General features: G+C 40.0%; 1 protein-coding gene across 10 annotated transcripts in view; it reads right to left on the bottom strand.

Moving 5' to 3' along the window:
* The window catches only part of ABI1 (abl interactor 1), an 83,672-nt gene that overhangs the window by 18,783 nt on the left and 41,519 nt on the right, over window positions 1–23,370 (bottom strand). For 6 of the 10 annotated variants that reach the window (XM_065831156.2, XM_065831159.2, XM_065831163.2 and 3 more), the window contains exons 3-5: window positions 11,849–12,025; window positions 1,815–1,829; window positions 992–1,092 (exon numbers count right to left, since the gene is read on the bottom strand). In XM_065831156.2, the coding sequence (XP_065687228.1) occupies window positions 992–1,092; window positions 1,815–1,829; window positions 11,849–12,025 (293 nt within the window). The remainder of the gene's footprint in view (window positions 1–991; window positions 1,093–1,814; window positions 1,830–11,848; window positions 12,026–23,370) is intronic. The other 4 variants (XM_071805254.1, XM_065831165.2, XM_065831155.2 and 1 more) reach the window with 1 other exon arrangement.

Genomic DNA, 23,370 nt, shown 5'->3' on the forward strand with positions numbered 1-23,370 from the left:
AAGGTGTCTGAAAGTTTGCTTCATGAACAGGTACGGGCACCTGGAGAGGTCAGCAGCATGTGGCTTGGCATATTTCCCCCATGCAGTAAATAAAAGAGTGAACCTGCCACTGAACTCTTAAGTTGCATTTCTCTTTAAGAAATCTAAACATTGTTCTGCAGTAAGCAAAACCCTAAATTACTCCCCCCGGCACACAACCATGCCACAGCTTTACAGTGCCACAGTCCCTCACAGCATAAAGGAAAGACTGAGAGTGACAAATAGGCAAGATGGGCTTGTTTAGGATGCCTTTTGGAAGATGTTGCACAGCTGGACATACAAAACCATATGGTACCTGCTCTTAGTTTCTCAAGCATTAATGTTTTGCTCTCTAGCAACAAAACTACTTGCTGGCACATGAAGATAAGCAGATTTCATTACCCACAGGTCCACAGCAGCAAAATAGATGCTACAGCAGGGAACTCTGCTCACAGAAGCACTTGGGAATAGCAAAATCCTTCCTCATTTAAGCATAAAAACAGAAGTGCACAAGCCTGTGAGAATCAACTTTGCCAACGTGTTCACAATGCCACTAATTTTGCTTTGATAATGCAAACAGATATGGCACCAAACAGACACTTCATTCCTCTTATAATATTGAAAAATGAGTAGACAAAAACTTCAACAATAAAGTCTCTCCCCCACTGAAGTTAAAACCTCATTGATATTCTTTTGTGTCACTAAGGATTTCTCCCCCAAAATTGGAAATAACAACCACCCCCTCATTTACCCATATGTACAATAAAGTCTTCCGCCACGAAAAAAACAGTCTTTCAAAAGGTCATAATGAAAATAAGAGTTAATGCAACTGAAAGGCTTTATACAGAAGAGGTAATTATGTTTTTTTTCTGAAGAAAATCAGAATTGCCATCTATCCACGTATTTAAGAAACACCAACACTGGCACAATTAAAACTGTTACCCAGGCGGGACCAAGCAGTCTTTTTTCTTACCCCAGAGTCCCCCGGCCTGACATGGGAGGACTTGGTGGTTTTTGCGTAGGTGGATTTGTTCTTGACAAGGTGCCAGTTCTTGCAGGCTGGTTATTTCCATGCTGAAATAAGGGAAAACATGATTTTATTTTTATAACAGAGCAGCTCTATTATTGACAGCTTTTTTTTTTTTCAAGTGTAAGAATATGAAGTGAGAATTCCCAGACAGCTGTCAAACTGCAAGTTTTCAGCTACACGCAAGACAGCAGTAAACACAGACTCTAAATACAAGCTTAATGTTATTTTTGCTATTAATTTACAACAGACATCAGAAAGGTAGGCAATTGACAGGTTCATGCACAAATCTCTTACATCCTCTTTTCTTTAAAAGGAAGCCACATTTCTGTTCATCTCCATTCGGGTATTAATAATTTAAATCAAACTTTAACACTGACAGTACAATACAGTCAGCATGGGCCAGAATTTCTCAATTTGCCCCTGCTATTTGACTAGCAGAGTCATTCAGGTTGTCTGGGAAGTCTCCTGCAAAAAATGTAAGTGAAGGGAATGAAGGCGTCTACTTAATTCAGAGCAAAGCACTACATGTGTTAGAGAAATTAATGTATCTATGTATAAATGCAGATGTCAATGTATTGCAGTTATATTGACACACTGTAAACACTGTAAATTAAAAAAAATCAACTAGAGCTTTTTTAATCTAAATATCCTATGGAAAGCAGAGGAGAGCATAAGAGAGCGCTAGTTTTCAGTTTTAATGGCTCTGCAGCCTCTACTATCAGTCACATGAGGCACTGTGGGTCAAAGGAGAAATAACACTTCTTACCTTGGCTTTTAGCCACTTAACGTTGGCAAAAAAAGGGGGGAAAAAGGTAGAAATTAATGGCAGATCCATCATAACTGGTAGGACAGGTTAAACTACAGATTATCACATTTCAAAAAAGCATTTCTATCTACTGATAATTAGCTGCACCCCAGTACACTAACAGAGATTTTAACAGCTCACTTTGTCATTGAAAGTTCTGTGTCTAAGTAACCACAGGAAAACCGCCTGTGTCAAATTAAGTCTAGCTAAGCTTTGCCAGATTTGTTTGCCAGGCTCCTCATGGGCAATAAAGGGTTGAAAAGCACTTTGCTGACCATTCAAGTCCAAACCCAAATCAATGCTATTTCAATGGCAACATGCACTTAAGAATTCGTTCACAAAACCACAGTTTCAGCTATATGATGCAGAATAGACTTGCCTGTTGTTTTGACACTTAACCTTCATGTGCTGTGAAGAAATCCTAGCAGCTGCATTAAATGATAAATAAAGAAAAGGGCTTTCTCAAACAGGATGAGCAGCAACGCCTTTCACCTCTGGTTTATTGATTGAAATCTGACTCAAGCCAGCACAGCGCTGGCTGCTCAAAACTGTATTGGTAGTGCTCTAATGATGGTTACTCTGAAATTTCAAATCTTAGAATCAAGTCATTATATGACTCCACCACACCATTTTTACAGGCTTTGTAATTGCAGAGTTAAAAAAAAAATTGGCATCATAAGGAAAATGAATGTAAAACTTTAAATAAATTCAAGTTCTATGATTTTATTTGGGGGGGTGAGGGGGGCATGACTCAGGTTTTTGAATGGGGAAAATTATTAGTTTCACTGATTAAAAAAAAAAAAAAAAAAAACACACACAAAACAACACAACTAACAATCAACCAACCCCAAGCAAATACAAAACCCCCAAACATAAAATAGTCCAAATTTTTTTTTGAGGTTGTTTGGAAATAAACCGTCGCATCCAGAACAAGCCTCCTAATGCACATGTTTTCAAACTGCCCTTTGCACCTTCTCCTCTTTCAAGACACTAAGACCAGTTTAAGGGTCTTATAAAAACTCAGAAAAATAATTAAAACATGCTATACAGCAATGCGCAATGAGATTTCTGACAGGGTCTGCAAAACCACTGAAAAACAGCTGGAGTTTAATAAATTGAAAGAGTTTGAAAGCAACTGCCCTTAAGTTATTCATATTACAAGAACAGAAACAAAAACCTGCTCCAAAATTCAAATTAAAAAGTTTAGCTGTGGTAAGTTTGAAGGTTTTGGGCAGAGGTTCATCAGCAGAGTGGCAGAATTAAGGCATTTAAACCATGCTGTCCACACATACTCATTTAATGGAAAAGCATGAAGGCTCAGTTTCCAGGATGCCAGGGTAGTCTCCGAAGTATTGTATTTTTAAAACAGGCTTTCAGCAATGAAACTTGCTTTACCCTCTCACAGAAATATGTGACCCTTTCCCTTACTTCATCAGTTGCCAAGTGCAACGGCATAATACAAGGAATTTGTTAAAAGAGACCAAAAGGCAAAACTTTTGGTTTTGTCCCTCCCTAGCAGCCATAGATAGAAACCTTTTAAAGGCTTAAAAGGAAGGGTGGCACGGGTTCCCACCCAGCCTCTACTACTAAATTTGCCTGCCTCAAAAATACAAAGCCCAAAAGCTTCCTCTCTTTCCTTATGCAGTATCATTCAGCACTTCCTGTGAGTCTTTCCACCTCCTCCCTAATCACTGTTACATTCTGCCTCTGCTGCAGCAACACAAATATCAACATCTAGCAATGATTCAGGAATCTTCATCTTATTTCAAACCTTTCTACTGCTAAGTATTGCTTAACATACTAAACGTGTATCCAAAGTCCAACAGCTCTTGACCTTTCTTCCTATCTCTACCACTGTATCAGGTGACCTTCATCTCTTTTGCTACCAGTTAAACAACATGCAGACAGATGTACACACTTTACTGTGCAGAATTAGTAACCGCTGTCACACTGCTTTCTAGAAGTAAAAAGCTCTGTACATGTCCTCTCTATTGCTGTCAATACAAACAAGAGTCATATGAGCAGGAAAACACAGAAGGAAGGAACACAAAAGGAACAGGGATCCTTATGGGAGAGGAACTCCTGATCCAAAAGACAGAAGTAAAGGAGGAAAGCAAATTAATTGAAGCAAGATGAACCATATGGCTATTTAATCACAGTTAATAACCTAATTAGCTAGAAGGAGACATCATCTTCTATTTATTGGCTCAGCTTGAGGTCAACCTTGCCACATTTCTTGGTCTGAAAACCAAACATAACACTTTCTAAGCAATTAAAAAATTGCTCGGAACTGGGAACAGTTTAGGCAGCAGAATCTAGACTCATTATGATTTTAGGAAAAATGAGAGAACAAAAAGAAAAAAATGGTACATGTTTAATGCAAGTTGGAGCATCTCTACAAGAGCCTCTATGCCAGCCAGCCAGTTGGTAGAACATGACCATCACCAACTGCTTGATTGGTATTGAGAAGGTCAGAGTCAGGAAGGAAGGAAATGCAGGGCGTGAAGAAGCAAAGCAGCAGCAGCAGCGTGCATAAGGTTCACAGCTTGAAGAGGGAAGAGACTGTTCTGAGAGTGATCTATAAAATAAGAGATAGGAGGTGCAAAAAGAAAAAAGCTTAGTCAAATGAAGAGCAGCACTGGGGACTCCCACAGAATCTGTAAGGAGCACAACTCCCTTCTTCTCCCGCTAGCTGTACTACTGTACATGCGGGAGACAGTTTTCAGCCAGATACCAGCATCGTGGATGGCATACACATCCAAACAAAAACACGGTGTGTAGGCTTGCTGGGGATGCTTATGATGCAGAGGCAGAGAACTAGACAGATCAGGTTGTTCCCAGAAACAAGACAGCACGGTAAGCAGCAGTATTGGTTGAGGTTTCTTGCAAGCATCAGAGCATAGAGAAGTCTTAAAGAAGCAAGCAGAACAATTTTGCCTTTCCAAGGAAAACCTGCCAAGCATGTGACAGTCCTGAATAAAGTTTTAAGGGTTGTCACGAAATTAAGAGCATGAAACCACCGTCTCAGGTTCAAGAAATAGGAGTGAACCTTGCTGCACTTCCAGAAGATCCCAGCTAGGGCAGTGGCACATCCAATGGGTTCTGACAGTGTGGGAGAGCAGGTCGGCCAAGGACTGAGAGAAAGGAGTAATGCAGTTAAGACAATGGCCAAAACAGGCATTTGTAACAGCCATGCAAGGCGTTTATCAAAGCCAAAAGTGAGGCTGCTTCTGTAACCAATGCCAGGAATTCAGAGCACCTGGACTGAGAACTTTAGCTGTGGGTTTGGACAGGACAAACAATGTTTTCAGACAGTCAAGCATTGACTATAAGTACCAAGTAAGAGGCTTACTTGCTTAAGGCAATTATTTCACCAGTTCTGGCATGCTCAGTTCTGGTGGGCTAAACAGTACAAAAAGACCTGCCAAAAGAGAGAGTGCTGCAGGTGTCTGTAAAAGGGGGCAAAGGGATGAGACCAAGCGCAGCACAGAAGGGTAGCGTGTGAGGCAATCAATACTATCTACTGGTGGCCAAAGGGTGTCCAGAGATTGGAGGGACTCTGCTGGCTGGCCTCAGGAGGCAGCCATCTAACTGGTTTAATAGTTTCCATGCCAAGTAACAACTCATAGGGGAACATTAGTCATGATTAAGGGAACCAGAAAGTTATTATTTGAGTTAGGAACTGTGTTTGGAAAAGTAGGGTGAAGGACATTACACACAACTCAGTGAGCAAATGTATCTAACACAAAAGGCCACTTGCACACATGAGCAAAATCCTTATCATGCTGACATCCAGCAAGATTCTCCTGCACGCTTCAGCTGTGAACTGGTCAATTTCAGACTGCAGACACAGGTCTCTGTGCAGGTTGGTTGTACTTCCCCTGCTGATGTCACTCACTATTACTCCAACTGGTGAATTTAAAGAGCCAATTTCACACTATATCCTGCCACATCTAGGATCACTGAAAGTCGCCATTAAAGACCATCCAATATAAATGCTGACCAATGGAAACAAACGTTTAGAACTGTGCTAGTCTAATATGCATTAGCAGTAAGTGGCAAACTCAGAACTTCAATATGTGTGTTCTGTAGAAGCAATAACCACCCCTAGATCTGTTACCTTTGACCAGTAATCACAGTCATCAATTGCAGCAGAAAAAAAAATATGATTGCTTTTGATCACTCTTTAGTTAACCTCCCCTTTTACTTAAAAAGGTATTTCCTGTATTAGTCAAGTGAGAATTACCTGAAACATCCCTACAGAAAAGCAGCTGGCCTTAAGACCTTTTGAAGTGCTATTAGGGATCTACAGCTAGGAAATTTCATTGCCCCACAGACACCCTCAGTTTTTTGCACAAGGTTGCCTCCTGTCACATCAGTGGAGCATCTGGAGTACCACAAGATGCCACAGTCAGAGAAGGAAAAGCAGCTGGAAGGGCACTTGTACATGAAGGTATGGGATGCCTAAAGAAAAGATACGGTAAAACACTAAGTCTAGAACATGGTTTCCTTACATAAATCAAGATATGTAATCAAAGATGTTTTTCAGAAGGCAGACTGTACGTGGGTGTCAGACACTCTGGGTAACATGCTTCTGCCACTAGTTCTGTGCAGTTTTAAAGAAATTATTCCTTTCTCTCAATTTCCTTAATAGAATGGGTCAGAAGCCTTTTTTTGTTCTTTATTTCTTTATAGTCTATTGCAAGGCAGATTATTTTGAGAAAATTTAGGTTCCAAATCAATATTTCGTTCAAAATTGAACATGAGTAGGTAAGTCCCCCCCTTCAGGGTAGTTTTGCCTTTATCTTTTAACTGACACCTCTCCCAGTATTATTTGCAACCTAGTAATTACATTGTCTTCTCTTAACAGTAACCAGCTGAAGCTTGTCAGTATTGCTTCTCTTTTTTTTTGTTTCCAAACTAAGCAGGCAAAAATTTTCATGTCACATTTGACCTTAAAATGTTTTACCGTATTAAACTGCTATTAACATTTAAAATTCCACTTATACTGTTCCCTTAGCACTCAGTAGTCATGTTCAGAGAAAGATACCTAGATTCTTGCCTTTAAATACTTCAAGCTTTTTGAATTCTTTGAGCTGGTAACTTTGAATCTAACTATAATAAAATAAGGTTAACGTAAAAAAATAATAGAAAATAAAGAGACCTCTTAGTTTTGAGTTTTCTTTGCAAGCAGAAAGGCTTGAAACCTACATTTTATCAGATGACACTAAACACGCTTTCAAGTGCCCTATGAAAAGCACAGTGTCAACACTCACAACAGAGTCATTAGAATTGGCAATGGGATGAGTTACTTCTTCCCCCAGAGAATCTTTTTTTACCCTAGAGCAATATTTACTGTTTGGCCATGACCCCAGAGGGATGATGTGACATTAATGAAATTGGCAATATAACATCTTTTGAAGCGCAAGTGTCTGGTAGACGCTAATACAGGGACAAAGGCAGCAGAGGCTCAGGTTCAGGATCCCCATCTCACTTTATTTTCATTACAGTGAATTATTTAAAAGTTAATACTCGAGTGGCTAACACATAAAAGGCCTTATCCCATAGGAGCAGCAGGCATGATTCTACCCTCACATCAGCACCTCATCTGCATTTTCGTTTTGCGCTGACACAGATGTGACCGTGAGGACCGCAGGTGAGCAGAGCAGGCTGAGAAGTGTAACACCCTGAGAGCAAGGCTCTCTTCTCTAAGCTTAATATTTGCTAAGTTTTGGTCCAATCCCTACTTTAAGGGAGTCACTCCATTTGCTCCAGAAAGATTTCCAAATAATTAACTCCTGCTCAACTTCCTAGGCTAGAAAGCTTCTTACAGTTTTAATGCACTGAAATGCAAGTGTGACAAAATCCCAATTTTTTTTTCTCAAAACAAAGCTGAAAAGTGGTCAATCTTCATATAAATTTTTAGTCCCATAAAACAAAACAAACCCCATTACAGCTATTAGGCATTTCAATTTAGCATGTATTCAACATTTTATCTGCCTTTACCATAAGGCATCATTTCTATTTCCTACTTAGATGCCATTTTACAAATTGCTGTAATTCTACCTGCCCATTAAAAAAAAAAAAATTGTAATAAATTCGAAGGCCAACTTCAGGGCTTTTAAGGCAGCTTCCAAGCTTCCTCCTCCTTCTCCCCCCTCTTAAACTGAGGATTTTCTGTATGAGTAATTGTATTTGACCTATTTATTTGCTGGCACACTACTATTTTTTTTCATTTCACAAAGGAAGGGGAAGAGAAGGAAGGAAATGTTAAAGTAGCCTCTGCCTAATAATTTTAAGCCAAGCTGTACACAGGAAGGTAGGTTCTCACATCATGACAGTTACTCTTATTTACCAAGAATGACTTCACCTACATTCCCCTCTCGCCAGAGGGTGACAGCTGAGCAATGATTTAACAGGCCGGCAAAAACTGCTTGCCTGTGTGTTTCTTGGAGCCATCTACACAAAATATTTCTGTTGCAAGGGAAAGCATTCTCACTAGCAAATCACCTTTAATAGCTCTCCTGATTTTGACTGATGCTAGCTTTGGCTCCATAGGCATGAATATATATATATACACATATATGTAAACCAACTTTACTCCTTTTGGAGACTTTGTGCATATCCGCCCCTGCAAAGGGAAGAGGCAGGGAGTGGGGCAGCTGGGGCTGCCATGGAGCTTTCAGGCCAAAGGAGAAAGTACCTCTGTGATCCTAGGATGCTCTTAAAAAAGCTTTTCTACCAAGAAGCTGCTGGAGGTGAAACAGCACTGCCTTCCAAGGAGGTGTCTCCCATCAGGGAGAAAACCTGCTAAGGAGAGCAGCCGCTTGCCATCACTGCCACCCTCATCACCTGTCCCCACAACTGCTGCATGTGAGACAGAGGGGGCACCTAGCGCCCTTCCCCATGGCTCAGGCATTTGCCTTTGCATCCCCTCTGCACAGCCAGGAGAAGCAGAGACACACAAAGAAAATGGGCTCTGTGTGTGCAAGAGGTGTTTCTGCATTTGCTCAGATGGGACATGTACAGGGCAAGACAGGATTTACCTCAAGGATTACCCATCTTTCTATTTATCATTAAATCTGTGAGACAGTAATTTTATTTACACTTTTTATATAAAATCATTCAGGATTGCTCCTTAAAATATACCACATATTTTAATGATATTTTTCCTAGGTTCAGTATTTGATGAAATAAAGAGAAGCAGAAACAGCCTGTATCTTTGATTCATCTTTCTTATATTTTTCCTTTCTGTTTCTTTATCAAATCCTTCACCAGAACACAGCACAGAATCTCATTAGCAGCAATAATTTGCCATCTACAGATTTTGAAGTGTTGCATACTTTTTTTAATACTTAAATGTCAATGTACATGTGGTACTGTATTTTATTGACAGTTGTCACAGCAGAAGACATTCAAGGATCTGTACTGATAGTCAAATCGACAATTGCTTTACACAGAACTCAAATTTCTTTTCCTCTAGAAAACCATGGTTTCTAAGGTCTTATTGGAAATGTTGCTGTCCAACTTGGGGTGAAATCTTTGGTCAAGAAAATATGACTTCAGAGTCTTAAGCATCTTCTAAGACCATTCTGGACATGACAAATTTTGTAATTCAATTTATTAGAATCACAGAATCATTTCAGTTGGAAGAGACCCTCAGGATCATGGAGTCCAACCATAACCTGACTCCAGCACTAAACCATGTCCCTAAGAATCTTGTCTAAATGTCTTTTAAACACCTCCAGGGATAGTGACCCCACCACTTCCCTGGGCAGCCTGGTCCAACACCTGACAACCCCTTCCGTGAATAATTTTTTCCTAATATCCAATCTAAACCTTCCCTGGTGTAACTTGAGGCCATTTCCTCTTGTCCTGTTGTACATTTACCCTATAGTGTATGTTCAAGAGGCAACTCAGATTCTCAGTGTCATCTGTGCTGACTTCCAACAGGACCTCATCCAGTTTCTTAAGTTGTTGTGGTTTGATTTTCTTATAACAGCAGTAGCTACATCTAGGTTTGCAGACAAAGCAAGCTACTTCCTTCAGAGCTATGATGGCCAGAAACATCTAATTATATCACTCACTACCTCAGCCCACTCTTCTCAACAGTGTGTCCAATGAATGTCAACACTGGTGAAGGTATCAAATGCATGACAACCAGCTTCAAGTACAGACCTGAGGCCTGGCTGGCAGCTTGTTTCATTTGTGTAACAAGTCTATAGAAAATTTTCTATAGAATATACCAACATCATTTTTCTACTAAGTCTTTCATGCCTTCCACAGTCAAAAACAGACTTCGGCAAATCACTCAATAAAGAAACAATAGCCAGATATAATTTGTAGTTGACTTGTAATGAGTTGTTAATTTGGTTATTACTGGAAGGTATTTTACCTCTGAACAGACCAAGCTTTTAATATAAAATTAAAACACTAGGTTCAAAAAACCTTTGCTAAAAACGTTGTGTAAAAGCTGCACAGAAATAGGTAAGCAGCACCTCATTGCTACCCCCTAAACAAAAAAGGGTCACGTTAATAAAGACCATTACTCCTAAAAGCAAATAGTCATATTAGAAAATACAACTGCTACACCTTAATTTTGGCATCTATGGATCAAGCAAGCAACCTGTTTTGGGCCTGCACAATACAGAGCATCAACTTCAGAGACTAACAGTAATTACTCTACTCTTAAAAAGCCTTCTGCAGCACTTAATCCCTGGAACACTTATATGCAGAAACCAATATCCTGACATTGAATTTGTGGATTCCTGTATTTGCTATTCATAGAGCTCTCTCTTCAAATGCGGAGAGTGTACTGAAAAATTATCACTTCCTCCGACCCTAGTGTTTCTCTTTACAGCCATTCAGAGTACGTCTTTCAGGCTTGTACACAGGACTGTGCCAACTCCAGTCTTGCTTAAATTATTAGTGTAAAACAACCTTAAAGAGTTACAGGTTTAGCTACAGACAAAACAAAACATCAGGTAGTCTGAAATCACTACATTAATTCATAGCCTAGAGATGTCATGCTATAGAGGTGCTTTCTAACTTAGGCTGGAATTAGACTCCTGTGGGCATTCAGAGGGTTATTATGAAGCAAGAGGTGCCCTGACACTCTTTTGTGTGGAATAATTCTGAAAGATCAGTTCCTCAAGAGCTCAGGGATTCAGAGGGCACATGATGGGCTGCACAGCTGACTGACCAGAGCACATCAAGCTTTAGAGGATACACAGGGTTGAATAAAAGCTTTTTAATGCCATTCAAAGGAAGATCGTTGTGAACTGAATATATCTGGAAGGCCTGCTCTAGGGGGATACAAAGCTTTTTTTTTTTTAATCAAAATGTGTCCAGGGAGCAAAGGGTGTTCTATTAATTCACTTCAACTATGACCATTTCAAAGGAGGTAGACATTAATTCATGAAGGCTTTTGTTTAAAGAAAGTGAAAATGAGGCCATACAAAAGCACAAATGGGAGTGAGACATCAAATGCCACCAAGATTTAAGTGCCAACTAGCTGACCCCCTTTCTGCTGACCGCCCTCCAAAAAAAACCCCAACAATAAAGACCACTCCACTAGCCATTTTCCCCATAAGAGATTACTTAATTTTTGTCAATAACAAAATAAGTAAGGGGAGTGGCAGAGACAATTAATTCAGAGGAGGAAGGAATGATAATTTTAAAAGTCAGTCATGGCTTTTTTGACCAGTCTTTAGTCCAAGATCATACGCTATTATTTCCAGACACCGTGACTACCACTGACAGTCACAAGGTTACAGCAAACATTGCTCAAAAAACCCTCACTGTAAAAAAAAAAAAAAAAAAAAAAAAAAAAAAATCCATTTTGTTATTAAAATGTGTGCATGTGGGAGCATACTGAAACCATAATCCTTTCTGCCATAAATGAACTAAACATTCTAATGTCATTAACATTCTGCCCCAAGCCTATCTCCTGGTCTGTGTTACTTGGGAGTCCTCAAGTGCCCAGGTATTCTTACCTTCACGCCATGGCCAACATCATCCAGCACCGTGTAGTCTATAGGTTTTCGAATATACCTTACAGGACGTTCCATGTTCGCTGGTGCTATAATTTTGTGAGTTCTCGATGTGTTCTTATTGGTCGTCAAAATGCCTATCTCTCTGCGAGCGACCTTTTCTTTATGGATGTCCACAGTCTAGATTAAAAACAAGAAAGTATGGGTTTTTTTAGGCATTTGCTGCTTTCTTTACAGAGCTATCTACATGTTTAGGCTTCACTATGAGACAGAGTCTGAAGGAGGTTAATGCTGCTGGAAGGATGCCACTTTATTGATGAAGTGAATTTAATCTACATGAACACTGTTTGAAAATTACCCTTTAATGAAATAACCAACATCAATAACAAAATTACAATTATACATTACTACTTCAACACTCTAAAGACACTATGCAGATCAAGTACTTGCAGATTAACCCTCAACATTCTTATGACTGGCACTAGTAGTAAATTACTCCAACTTCACATCTTGGGAAACCAGGACAGACAAGCTAAGCAATTTGCCTGCAGCCTCAGAGAGGGACTAAGCTTGGGAAGTCTGTGCAGTAATTTCTTTCAGCAAAGTTATCAGTGCATATAAGAGCCTGCACAGAGAAGGATTTATTTCAGCACTGAGGCTCGTTTCAGTCATACTGTTTATATAGCAGCTTTACTAAAAGAAAAAAACAAAACATAGGGCCTTAAAGATGCAAGTAAAAGAATATCAACATGTTCAGCTCCATCATTTTATTAGGAAATGCTTAAATATAACCACTGCTTAAACCATAGCTAAGGGAGACAAGTACAAATCAAGCATCAGATGCCACAGGGAATCTCACCTTCAGGAAGCCTATTTCAAGATTCAAGGATTGCATTTGCTGATTTAAGTACCTCAGGATCTCATTGCAGGAGATGGTATCTGACAAAAACCACCAGACTAAGTGACTTTGAACAAAAAGTATCAAGCCATCACTTTTTCCACTAAAAACAATAGTTCTCAGCCTGTAAGCATCAATTCCTCCTGGAGAGATTGTCACAGAAACAGAGTCAAGGTTCACAAAGAAAAAAAAAAAATTTTGTTTGGGTACATCTCTATAATTGGCCTCATCTGAAGTGGACATCGTGACGTGTAAGGTTTTGTTTAGTGAAGCAGAGTCAAAGATGAAGCACAAAATTACTTTACATTTAACTCTATTTCTATATGAGGCAAGATGAATAAAAGTAAGCATCCAAGAAACAACCATTTCTAGGAAAGCCAGCATTCAGTATTCAGAGTTCACTACAAAATGCCTTCAGTTGAACTGTTTCTTTCACTAGCTAGTACACACACTCAAATTAATCTTAAATTCTGCTGAGTAAATCGAGAAAGAAATAAAATCCTCCTTAACAGCTTTGAAACATGGCATTGCAGATGTGTGAAAACACGTGGAGAAGCACCTAGAACAGTGATATCAAGCAAGCTTGTTTTCACAGCTTAAAGCTAAATAACAGACAACTTCTAACATCGCAAAAAGTTTTTACTTTAGAATCGTGCGGAATCTCAGTGAAATAAGAGTTGTGACTTTCCAGAGCAATGCAAGACGTTAAATGCATATGACTGCATTAGCTTACGTGGAATGAGTTAATTAAATATCTCAGTAAAGCTGTGGAGCAAGATTTATTGTTCTATATACTCATTTTCTGAAAAATCTCGAAGTCAGGAATAAAAAGCACCTTTCCAAATGAGACAATCCTATACATCAAGCATTTACCACTACACCAGTATCAGATACCAGCCACTATCCCACATTTGCTCTGGCAGCCAATTTCAAAGACAGAGTAAAGACTTAAGAACAAGACTACCCGTATTTCTTCAAATCGAGCTATTATTTGTTCTTTTCCTTTTAAGACTAAAATACACGTTAGTTTTGCCTTTTAGTTTGCTTTCAGTGAGATCAAGAAGTGTTACCTGAGTGCTGTGCTACATGTTCTTAAATCACCTCTTTTCCAATTCCTCCATACAACTTGAACCCTTTTGTCAAATGATAACACCACGTCCCAAACTATCTTAGAAGACTCTTTAATTATATGCAGCTCTTCATGTTTTGTAATACATTAGCACTGCATAGGTGAAAAAAACATTTACAGCCACCTAAACAACAAAGCAATATATTAATCCGAGGACATGCATTTAAGGCATATACTACAATGTTTTAAAGGAGTATTTTAAAATATTACTACATCCCTTGAAATAAATCCGCGCTTCTACTTCATTGTCATTAGCAGAATCTGTTGCTACTAATAAATTCATTTCTTGTTCAGTGTATGTATAAAGATGCATTTTTGTCCAAATGTTGATGTCAAGTGAAAAACAATGAAAGAAAGCCTTTCACAGTACAAAAAGATGCATCTTCTCCTAGCAGGTAATCCACAAACACTGACTTTTCCGCCCTGCTATGAATAATGACAATTCCATAAGCTACCAGAGCAGAGTATAAGAAATTCCAGGAACAGATGCTGTACCATACACGCTTTAGAAAATGACTTAAGTTATCTTGCAACAAATTCTTCTTAACAGAAAAAACCCTTAGAACAGGAAAAGAGCATATATTAATTACATTAGACAGCTTATCCAAAATTAAACATAGAGCAGCAATTCGTAAAGTCTTTCCACAGATTTCAGTACTGTAAACCAAACAAAGAAGACTATCTGTAACAGGGTACAAGGCCAGCATCTTATGGTACATATGTAAATCTTGAAAGGCATGCAGGCGTGCCTGCACAACAGACTGATTTGCTGTTCAAAGCAAATGAGGCTGCAACTCTTACCACATCTGGGACACTGCAAAAGCAAGGTGGTATTTGGCCCCTAAGCAAAGCAGAGGCTCCCATCATGCGCTTTGCTCAGAGCCATATGCTGCCCATCAGCTACTACACAGCATCTTGCGTCAAGAAGAAATGATGACTTCTAGATTTTATAAAGACTGCATGTTATTGTTATGTGATCATTACGCAATAGAAAGCATGTAACTTATTAATTTTTGTATTTTATTTATATCTATTTGCTTGATGTTAATGTGGAAGCTTATTGTTTAGTCATAGGCAATGTTTTTCACTTCCAAAAGAGGAAAACCCCAAAACACAAGCAATTTTTAGCAGGACAGCATAGCTATCCAGCCAGACAACAGTTAATACCCAAGAGACAAGCCACATATACCACAAAGCTCACACATTCTCAAAGCTCTGGCCACTCTAGGCACCTACAGCTATGCCTAAGTGTACGCTCCAATATGGTAACAAAGCAGCTAAAGAGTGATTTTATCCACAAAACCTACTTTTAAATATCAAGGATGGAGAACAGCAAAGTATGGCAAAGTGGCTTGGCTTAATGCAGATAACAAGCCCTAGCAAACAGTCAGACCAGCTTTAAGTATATTTGGCCTATTTTGAAACATAAATACATAGCATAATTTAAAATTTGGGGAATAGGAATGGAATTCTCACTTCTAGGCAACATAATCCAGCAGGAATAAGTCCAGCACTATACTGATTTGGAGAAGAAGACAGCCCTTCCAAAAGCTCAACATGTTTCCTTTGGGAAGCAAATTTAAGCCATCAAACAAACCCCTCTGCCATTGCAACTGGGTGCTATGGACCATACCAGCTAATCCCAGAAGCAAAGTTAAACTCTGAGGTTGAAGGGACTGTTAATGATTAGCTGCCTCCACTATCTGTCTGCTTCAAACCATATTAAAAAAAACAAACAGTTGATCAACAGGATGTAGAGTTAAATTTTAACTCTTTGCTTCCTCAAAAGTCGTCTCAAGGCCAAGTGCGGCACGGAAATGATACATCAAATAGTTGTTCTTTTCTCCTCTTTGTGCTGCAAATACCAGTTTGCCTGTGTGCTACAGTGTGAAACCCCAGGACAAACACTCTGCAAGAAATAGAGACTGCAGTACATTCAGCAAAGCTAATTTGAACATATCGAAATATTTTAACAAAGCACACATATAGAGGGATAATTAAAGAAAAAATATAAAGAAAAACTACTTCAACTCAAATTTATGAGCCAGATACACAGCCACAGCTCCTCTCACTAACGGCACACGCAGCTGATGAAGAGCAGGGAAGAAGAAAAAAAAAAAAAGCTCCATCAAATCAACTCAGCTAAGCAGGCACTGCCAACTTCAGGCTGTCCTGAAAGACAACTCACCATACTAATGCCAGATTTACACCACGCAAACACCTTTTAGATTGGCGTTACATTAACAGATACTCCAGAAGTGTCGTGCAGGAAAACTGCTCTGCTGCTCCCCAGTTCCTGCAGGATGAGGCTGTGACAGCACAGCCACTCAGCTGGCAGCGGGGCCAGGACAAGCTGTGTGTGCCGCACAGCCACCCTCACCAGCCAGCTGCACAAAGCTGCCAGGCGTTTGGGAAGAGTGGAGTGGTGCTGAGGGAAGAGAACAGCTGCCCAGTCCTGAACAGCGAAAACAGTGGCTATCAGGTAAAAACACCAGGCAAACAAAGCCCCCTAAAAGAGAGTCTAAGATACTGTGTTGGAAGCTACATACTAAAAAAAAACCAAAACACACCACATACTAAAACCACTAAAACACCCAAAGGGAAAAGGGGGGGGGGGGGGGGGGGGGGTGGGAATCAAACCACCACACTTTCACTCATGAATTTGAGGATGAGTGAAAAGTCACTTCAGGGGCATTTCCTTGATTTAAAAATCTAACATCCAAAATATATTAGACGTAAAAACTCAAAATTACACCACTTTTACTGACAGTTTTTCAGGCCATTTCATGCAATGGTTTTAAGAACTTCTGTTTTCACATCATGAACATCCTTCAAACAAATGTCCTGTACTGTACAGAGCTGCAAGTCCGTTAACTTTTCAATTTGTCCCTAGGCTCACCCAGACAAGAAGAAAAAGGCTCAAACTCCACAGGTTTCCAAAAGCTGCTACTTTGGAGAAAGTGAGGAGAAAAGGCAGGCCAAACAGGTTGTTATTAGCAACAGTCTTCTGTAATTTTAACATTGCTTCCTTTCAGGTTGCAGTTGAATATCAGGTTGGGTCTGTTACTAACCTTTTATTTCAAATAAGTAAAGCCCTGGTTACAGGGTAATCAGTGTTATACATATCTAAGTGTTAGCAGAACAGATCAGAACTACTTTATACAAGAAGAAACAGAGACACAAGACACATCAGCCATGCATGCAGCATGACCTGTTACCACTTCCCACCCTCATTTTTCTAGCGTACTTGGTGTAATTACACTTACTTAGTCTTGGTAACCTGTTCTGCACAAAGTTGGTGCTGGACTTCCCAAAAGTAATCTGTTCCCCGCCTCAAGTACTGTATGCTGTTTTAGGCACCTCAATGCAAGAAAGATATCAAACTATCAAAATGTGTCTAGGGGAGGGTGACCAAAACGGTAAAAAGTCTTGAGGGCAAGACTTAGGAGGGGCGGCTGAGGTCACTTGGTTTGTTCAGCCTGCAGAAGAGAAGGCTGAGGGGTGGTGACTGCATCGCAGGCTGCGATGTCCCTGTGGGGTCAGTGGAGGGGGAGATGCTGATCTCCGCTCTCTGGTGACCAGTGACAGGACACAAGGAAATGGAATGAAGCTGCATCAGGTGAAGTTCAGATTGGACACCAGCAAATCGTTCTTCACTGAGAAGGGGGTCGGTCACTGGAACAGGCTCCCAGGGGAGTGGTCAGGGCCCCAAGTCGGCCAGAATTCAAGGAATATCTGGATGACTCTCTTAGTCAAAGGCTTAGACTCTGTGATGGGTCCCTTCCAACCTGAGATGATTCTATGCTAAAGCCAGCATTACTGAAAGGCAAGTTCATGGAGAAAACAGTATTTTATTCATTTCATATCCAAGAGCAGTTAACTTTCCTTAACCAAAAGGCATTGCTGGCAGTATGAAAGAAAACAATGGCATAAGAAAAAAAAATTCTAGTCAAAGACAAGCCAATTGGAACACTAGATTTGACGTATCAAGTCAAGCTAGCAATCCATCAAATACAGCATCTTCTTCCAGCAGAAACTGTGCCTGATATTACATAAAGTGCTGGGCAAAGATGCAGGTTTCAGATCAAACCCAGTCAATAAAACTATGTAATACATGTGACAGTGAGTGGTGCAGAGAAAGGAGTTTAGTTTCCTTCTTCAATCTCTGAGAAAACTCTGGATTCCAAGCTTACTTCTCTATGTTTTAACATGAAAGATAAGATCTGTTCTTCTACCTGTAAAAATAAGTCACAGCTTCAAGTTTAGTTGCTCAGAGCAGTAAAATACATAGATAGTTGAATGTTACAAACAGTATAACAAACACCAAACATCTTATAGTAAATACACATTTTCTTTTAAATACCACAAGCTCATACACTCAAACCATTTCTTGTACTGTTAACCAAAGGAAACATAACTAAAGAAATAAAACACTATGGTGCTTTCAGCAGCAGTTAGAAAAACAAACAAACAAAACCCCTCACTCTTTGCAATTGGCTCCTAGATCCAGCTTTAATATTAGCCCTTATTGTCATACTCCAAAAATGCACTTTCACTGTCTTACTATACAGTTTACACAATAAGCTTCCCTGAAATGAAAAAAATCTGACAAGATTAAGAACATTAACCTGTTCTGTTTTACAAATAGAGATCTATCCCACTGGTCCTTTCATAAACAAAGTATATTTAATAAGACTTTTTAAGTAAAGAAGTTCCAGTTAATTGAATAACAGCACTGAAGACATCCTGGACAATGCACATTGTACAGACTATCTGCAAGGAAGTCAGTTTGACCTACAAAAAGGATAATAAAATCCCTAGCTTCAATGAGCTCAGCCAGACAGCTAACTTCTTTCGGGAGAGTACCATTTTATGTGGTTATTTTGTGAAGGAAATTCAAAAGAAAATTTAGTATATTCAACGCAGGAAAACGTGACCATATTCACACTGCAAGAGAAATATTCTACAGAAAAGATCAATTATTGTTTCAAGGCAAAAAGCATAAGTGAATAGTTCAGGTTTTTTAAGACATCATTTACAATCAGATGTCTACATAATGTTACAAATTACATTTTTCGTTAACTCCTGATGAAAGTGTAAGTAACTTATTTGATTCGATTATTATTGCTTATATATTGTCTGATGCCCATCAAGATAGTGTTCAAGAAACTCAAGAATTTACTTACAAAAATAAAATCCTTTATTTCCATCTCTTGCCCAGCACAGCCTGAGTGCTAAGCAAGCCTGGCCTCACTGGCGCTGTGGAGAGCAGAGCACCAGCGCAACTGGCACCGCTCACCCTTGTTTATCATTGTGCACACACTCGTTTATCCCAGGGGGATCTTCTCCTAGGTATGAAGCTCTACTGGCTTTGGGAATTATAACTGCCAATTCCATTGACTAGAAATAGCTTCAATACCCCAGCTGTGCCATTTATAGACCCAAACCGGGCACTTCGGTGAACCTGTCTCTTCCCAGTTCTTCAGTGCAGACATCTGGTTAAGTTAACCAACATCTGAGGAGCATATAAAAAACCTGAAAGAAACTTTGACAGAATCACTGCTCTGATAATTTACCAGTGACTGAAGGGTCAATCCTACCTCTCAGGTACAAGACTGATACAACCTTTTATTATGCCCAATTAGCCATCAGTTGTGTGATTTTCAAGTCCTTATTCAGCTTTGAACAAATATTCATCTGAAGGTACCATACTAGAAGCTTCCTACTGGTTATCTTTCATTTTCACAGTAAAAAGGAGAAAGGCCCTCCCTACCATCCCTGCCCCTCCCAAGAGATGAATTCATTACATCTTTAACAGCCCCTTGGACAGCCACCAGAATCGTCTCTTAAAGTACAGTCAATCCACAGAAGAAAGGCAGTGCTAGCAACAAAGTAAGAGTTACTAGAGAAGAGGAAAAAAAGAATTGCATTATTTCAGTCCCCCAGATTTTTATAAGAATATAAGGCTTTGTTATTGTACAACCCTTCAGTCCAGTTTTCACTAAGACTAAAAGTCAGTTGCCTGAACAACAGTGTCTAATGTCATCTGAGACTCCTCAGGGTATCCTGCCGTGCCTTCTGAAGCTGCACCATGAAAGACAGGTCTCCTGTCACCTCTGAAGCATTCAGACATCTAAATTTCACCTTGTGTGTTTGCTTTGCATGCAGTGCTGGCAACGTAGGAGGCAACTGAAGTAGATTTGAGAGTTTTATTTCCAGAGCTGCAAATCCAGCAATATTTTCTTCTAGGTTTATAGATAGAAGTTTTTCACAGATTCCCTTCAGCATACAGACAAGTTACAACAGTAGGACAGGCTCTCCAGAAAGCTTCATCTCCCAAAGTCCTGCTAAGTCCAGGTCTCTTAAGGTAAAAGGCTAGATGAGCCAGATAAGCCATGTCGCATGTAATCTGATATGTCATCTTCCTTCTCCTGCAGAGAGAGTTCACAAGAGCTTTCACAGATTAACACAAAGAAACTGACCATCAACACAGATGCAGCAACTTGCACAGTCTATGTAAGATGTTTGCAATCATCTGAGGTGGAAAGGCACTAGACAGAACAGAGGAAAAATAATGAAAGAAATATTAAATTCTATTTCCAGAGGTAACTCATATGTAAAGGCACACATTTTTATACATAAGCAATATATATTTTAGTATATGTATATAAACACAATGCTAACAACGCATTTTACTAATACCATTCAATGTCAAGGGGGTTGAAAAATGATGGTTGTGTGTTTTTATTTTGGTAGTTTATCATTTGACTTCTTCAGCTATGTCTGAACACAGATTATATGCCAGTTTATCATAGGGAGCTAGCCTTTGACTTAAAAAATGTTTTTCTGTATACACAATAGCAGATTTTCTCAGATTCTCCTAGCAATAGCTATCAGCACAAAGCAGACCAGATTTCAGCAAAGGTTTGAAGTTATTTGCTATTTTTACATAAGTATTTTTCCTGGGATACCAGGACAGCTGGGGGGGCGGTGTCAGGGAAGGAAGTTTACCATAGCCATCCCATTTACTAAGGACAGTTTGCTTGATGTATGATTTTAGAGTTCAGAAGCACAGAATTTAAAACAATAATGCACATGGCCCATAGCGTGTCCTGCTCCACAATTGTTTCTTAAGCTGTACCACTTTACATGCAAGGCATATTTAACAGAAAATTGATTCCTGACCAACAGAACACGTGTTTGAAAGCGTTGAAATAGTCATATGCCTTAAACAAAAAAAAATGGGTGCATTGATAAGCCTCATTAAAATAAAGAAGCTGAAAACAAGAGCTAGAGAAACAGGTTTAAAGCGTACTGGCTGTAAACAAATAGCCTCACCTTCATGCCTCTTGCTGTTACAAAACTGGAAGCCTTTCTTCCGAAAGGAAGACTAGGATTCACTGAGAATTCTACTCAAAGACCCCAATTTCCAAAACAGACTCTGAAGTGGCACATAAACCTATACAACAGCATTGAAAAGGAGAGGGAAGAGAGGTCTGTTCAGCTAAAGGATTATTTCTATAAACACTTTTCAGAGTACCCTGTTGGCAAATCTAGTCACACATTCTGCTGGAAAAGCTGAGCAGAAAGGGGACACGAGGCAAGGACAGACCAGAAGGGCTGGGAGAGGATGCATGATATTCTAGGACAAGAATCAGAGCAAAGAAACCAGCCCACTCGTCCAAGAGCCAGACTTCGAGTTCACATCTGATTTTTCTTCCCTGGTGCCAACTGGAAATGGGAGGACTGCTATGGAGAACACATATTCATCCTTCAGTCAGGACAGAAGTAAAGAAGCTTCTCACATTATTCTTTAACAGCTATTTCAGGGTATGTACATGCAAGTGTTGGGAACATAAAATGGGGCAGCTGAAGAAAATCAGTAAGTCTCATCTGTGAAATGCCACCTTGTAGAATTAGGGTCTATAAATGAGAACCATCTACAGAGAGGTACAAGCGCATCTCATAATGGCCTCACCCTCTGCCCCCCACCTTCCCCAATTGAAAGGAAGATTATGTCAACACAGAGCATAAGGAAGGAAGGTCTGCGGGAATATCTTTGGGAACATGGACAGGGATATGGGAAGGAAGACTAGCAGATGGCAACCAAAAGCAAATGGAGTTTAAGTCCTACAGATGAAGAGATTTTTAGCAGCTCTACAGAGGCCCTCGTTATGGAAAGAAAGGGTTAAGACAACAGTCCTCCTTCCTCCCCTTTGCATTGGTAAAATGCCAGAATCACTTTGCTAAAGTTCACATAAGCATGGGGGAAATGGAACTTCAAACATCTGGAGTATGGAGGTCAGACAGTGCTGCAGAAGCAGCTGGCCCAGCACACAGGAGGCGGCCCTCTGCCAGCACGTCAGTGGAGTGAAGGGAGGAGGTGGGACGGGTCCGTGTCTGGGAGCAAGAGCCTGGGAAATGGCAGACTGAAGCTCTATTCCTGGCTCCATCAGACATCCCACACTACACCAAGCAAGTTGCTTCACTGCTCAGGCCAGCTTCTCAGAGCTGCCCACCTGCAGCAGCTTTGGGAACAGACATAGAGCATAGGCGGGCACAGGTACAGGCAACACAGTCATGGGTGTCTGCTCTGAGCACGGTGAAATGCAGCAACAAGCATACCCAAGATACCTTTGTAAAACAGCTTCCACCGGTGCTTTTAATTGCTAGTGAAAACACAGAAGTGAGTTATGGATCATACAAATGTACATGTGCTTCAATAAGAATTTTGCTGTGAACATTATTATTGAAAAAAAAAGCAAGCCCTCCAATGATCTCTGATACATGTTCATGGGCAGCACAAATTTTTACATTATTATTTTTTGGTCCTTCAAATTCAACTGCTAGTTCAATTCCCTCTTCAAGAGTCTGAGTATAATAATCAGGTAGAAAAGAATGCCTCCCCAATGCAGATCTCTGTGGGAAGACACAGAAAAGGCGAGATGGGCGATAACTTGCAATTATCTTCTACCTGCTTCCTAAAGTCTGCGGCTTTTCAGCATCAAAAGCTGGGAACGGGGGAGAGGGAAGCAGCTTCCATGGTGCTGTTCTCTGTTTTAACACAAAATCCCCCATCACTCTAGAATATGCTTTCCTGTACTTGCTGGAGGTTCAGCTGTGGGCGAACACCACAGCCCCCACTGCACAACCACTGTGCGATAGGGAGCACAGACCCAGCTCTGCACCAGGTCAAAACCACAGCGCAGGGCAAATTAACAATTGTCAACCATCCACTTGAGTGTCACGGTGTATGATGAAAAACTTTCTGAAGGGCAGTTCTCTTACAGTCCTCCCTCTGCCCCCCTCACCTTCCATTCACCAAAACAGGATTCTGACGAGGAAACTATCGAGGTACATCCCCTCTCCTCTAGTGATCTGTAGGTGTTCTACACAGTGAACTGAATAGACATTTCAACGATTAAGTAACACCAGTTGCATCACTAATACAAGTTTTCAGAGGAAAATACTATCTAAATGGAACCAAAGACTTATTAT

Source organism: Patagioenas fasciata, chromosome 2, assembly GCF_037038585.1.
Source record: "Patagioenas fasciata isolate bPatFas1 chromosome 2, bPatFas1.hap1, whole genome shotgun sequence".
Lineage (NCBI taxonomy): Eukaryota > Metazoa > Chordata > Aves > Columbiformes > Columbidae > Patagioenas > Patagioenas fasciata.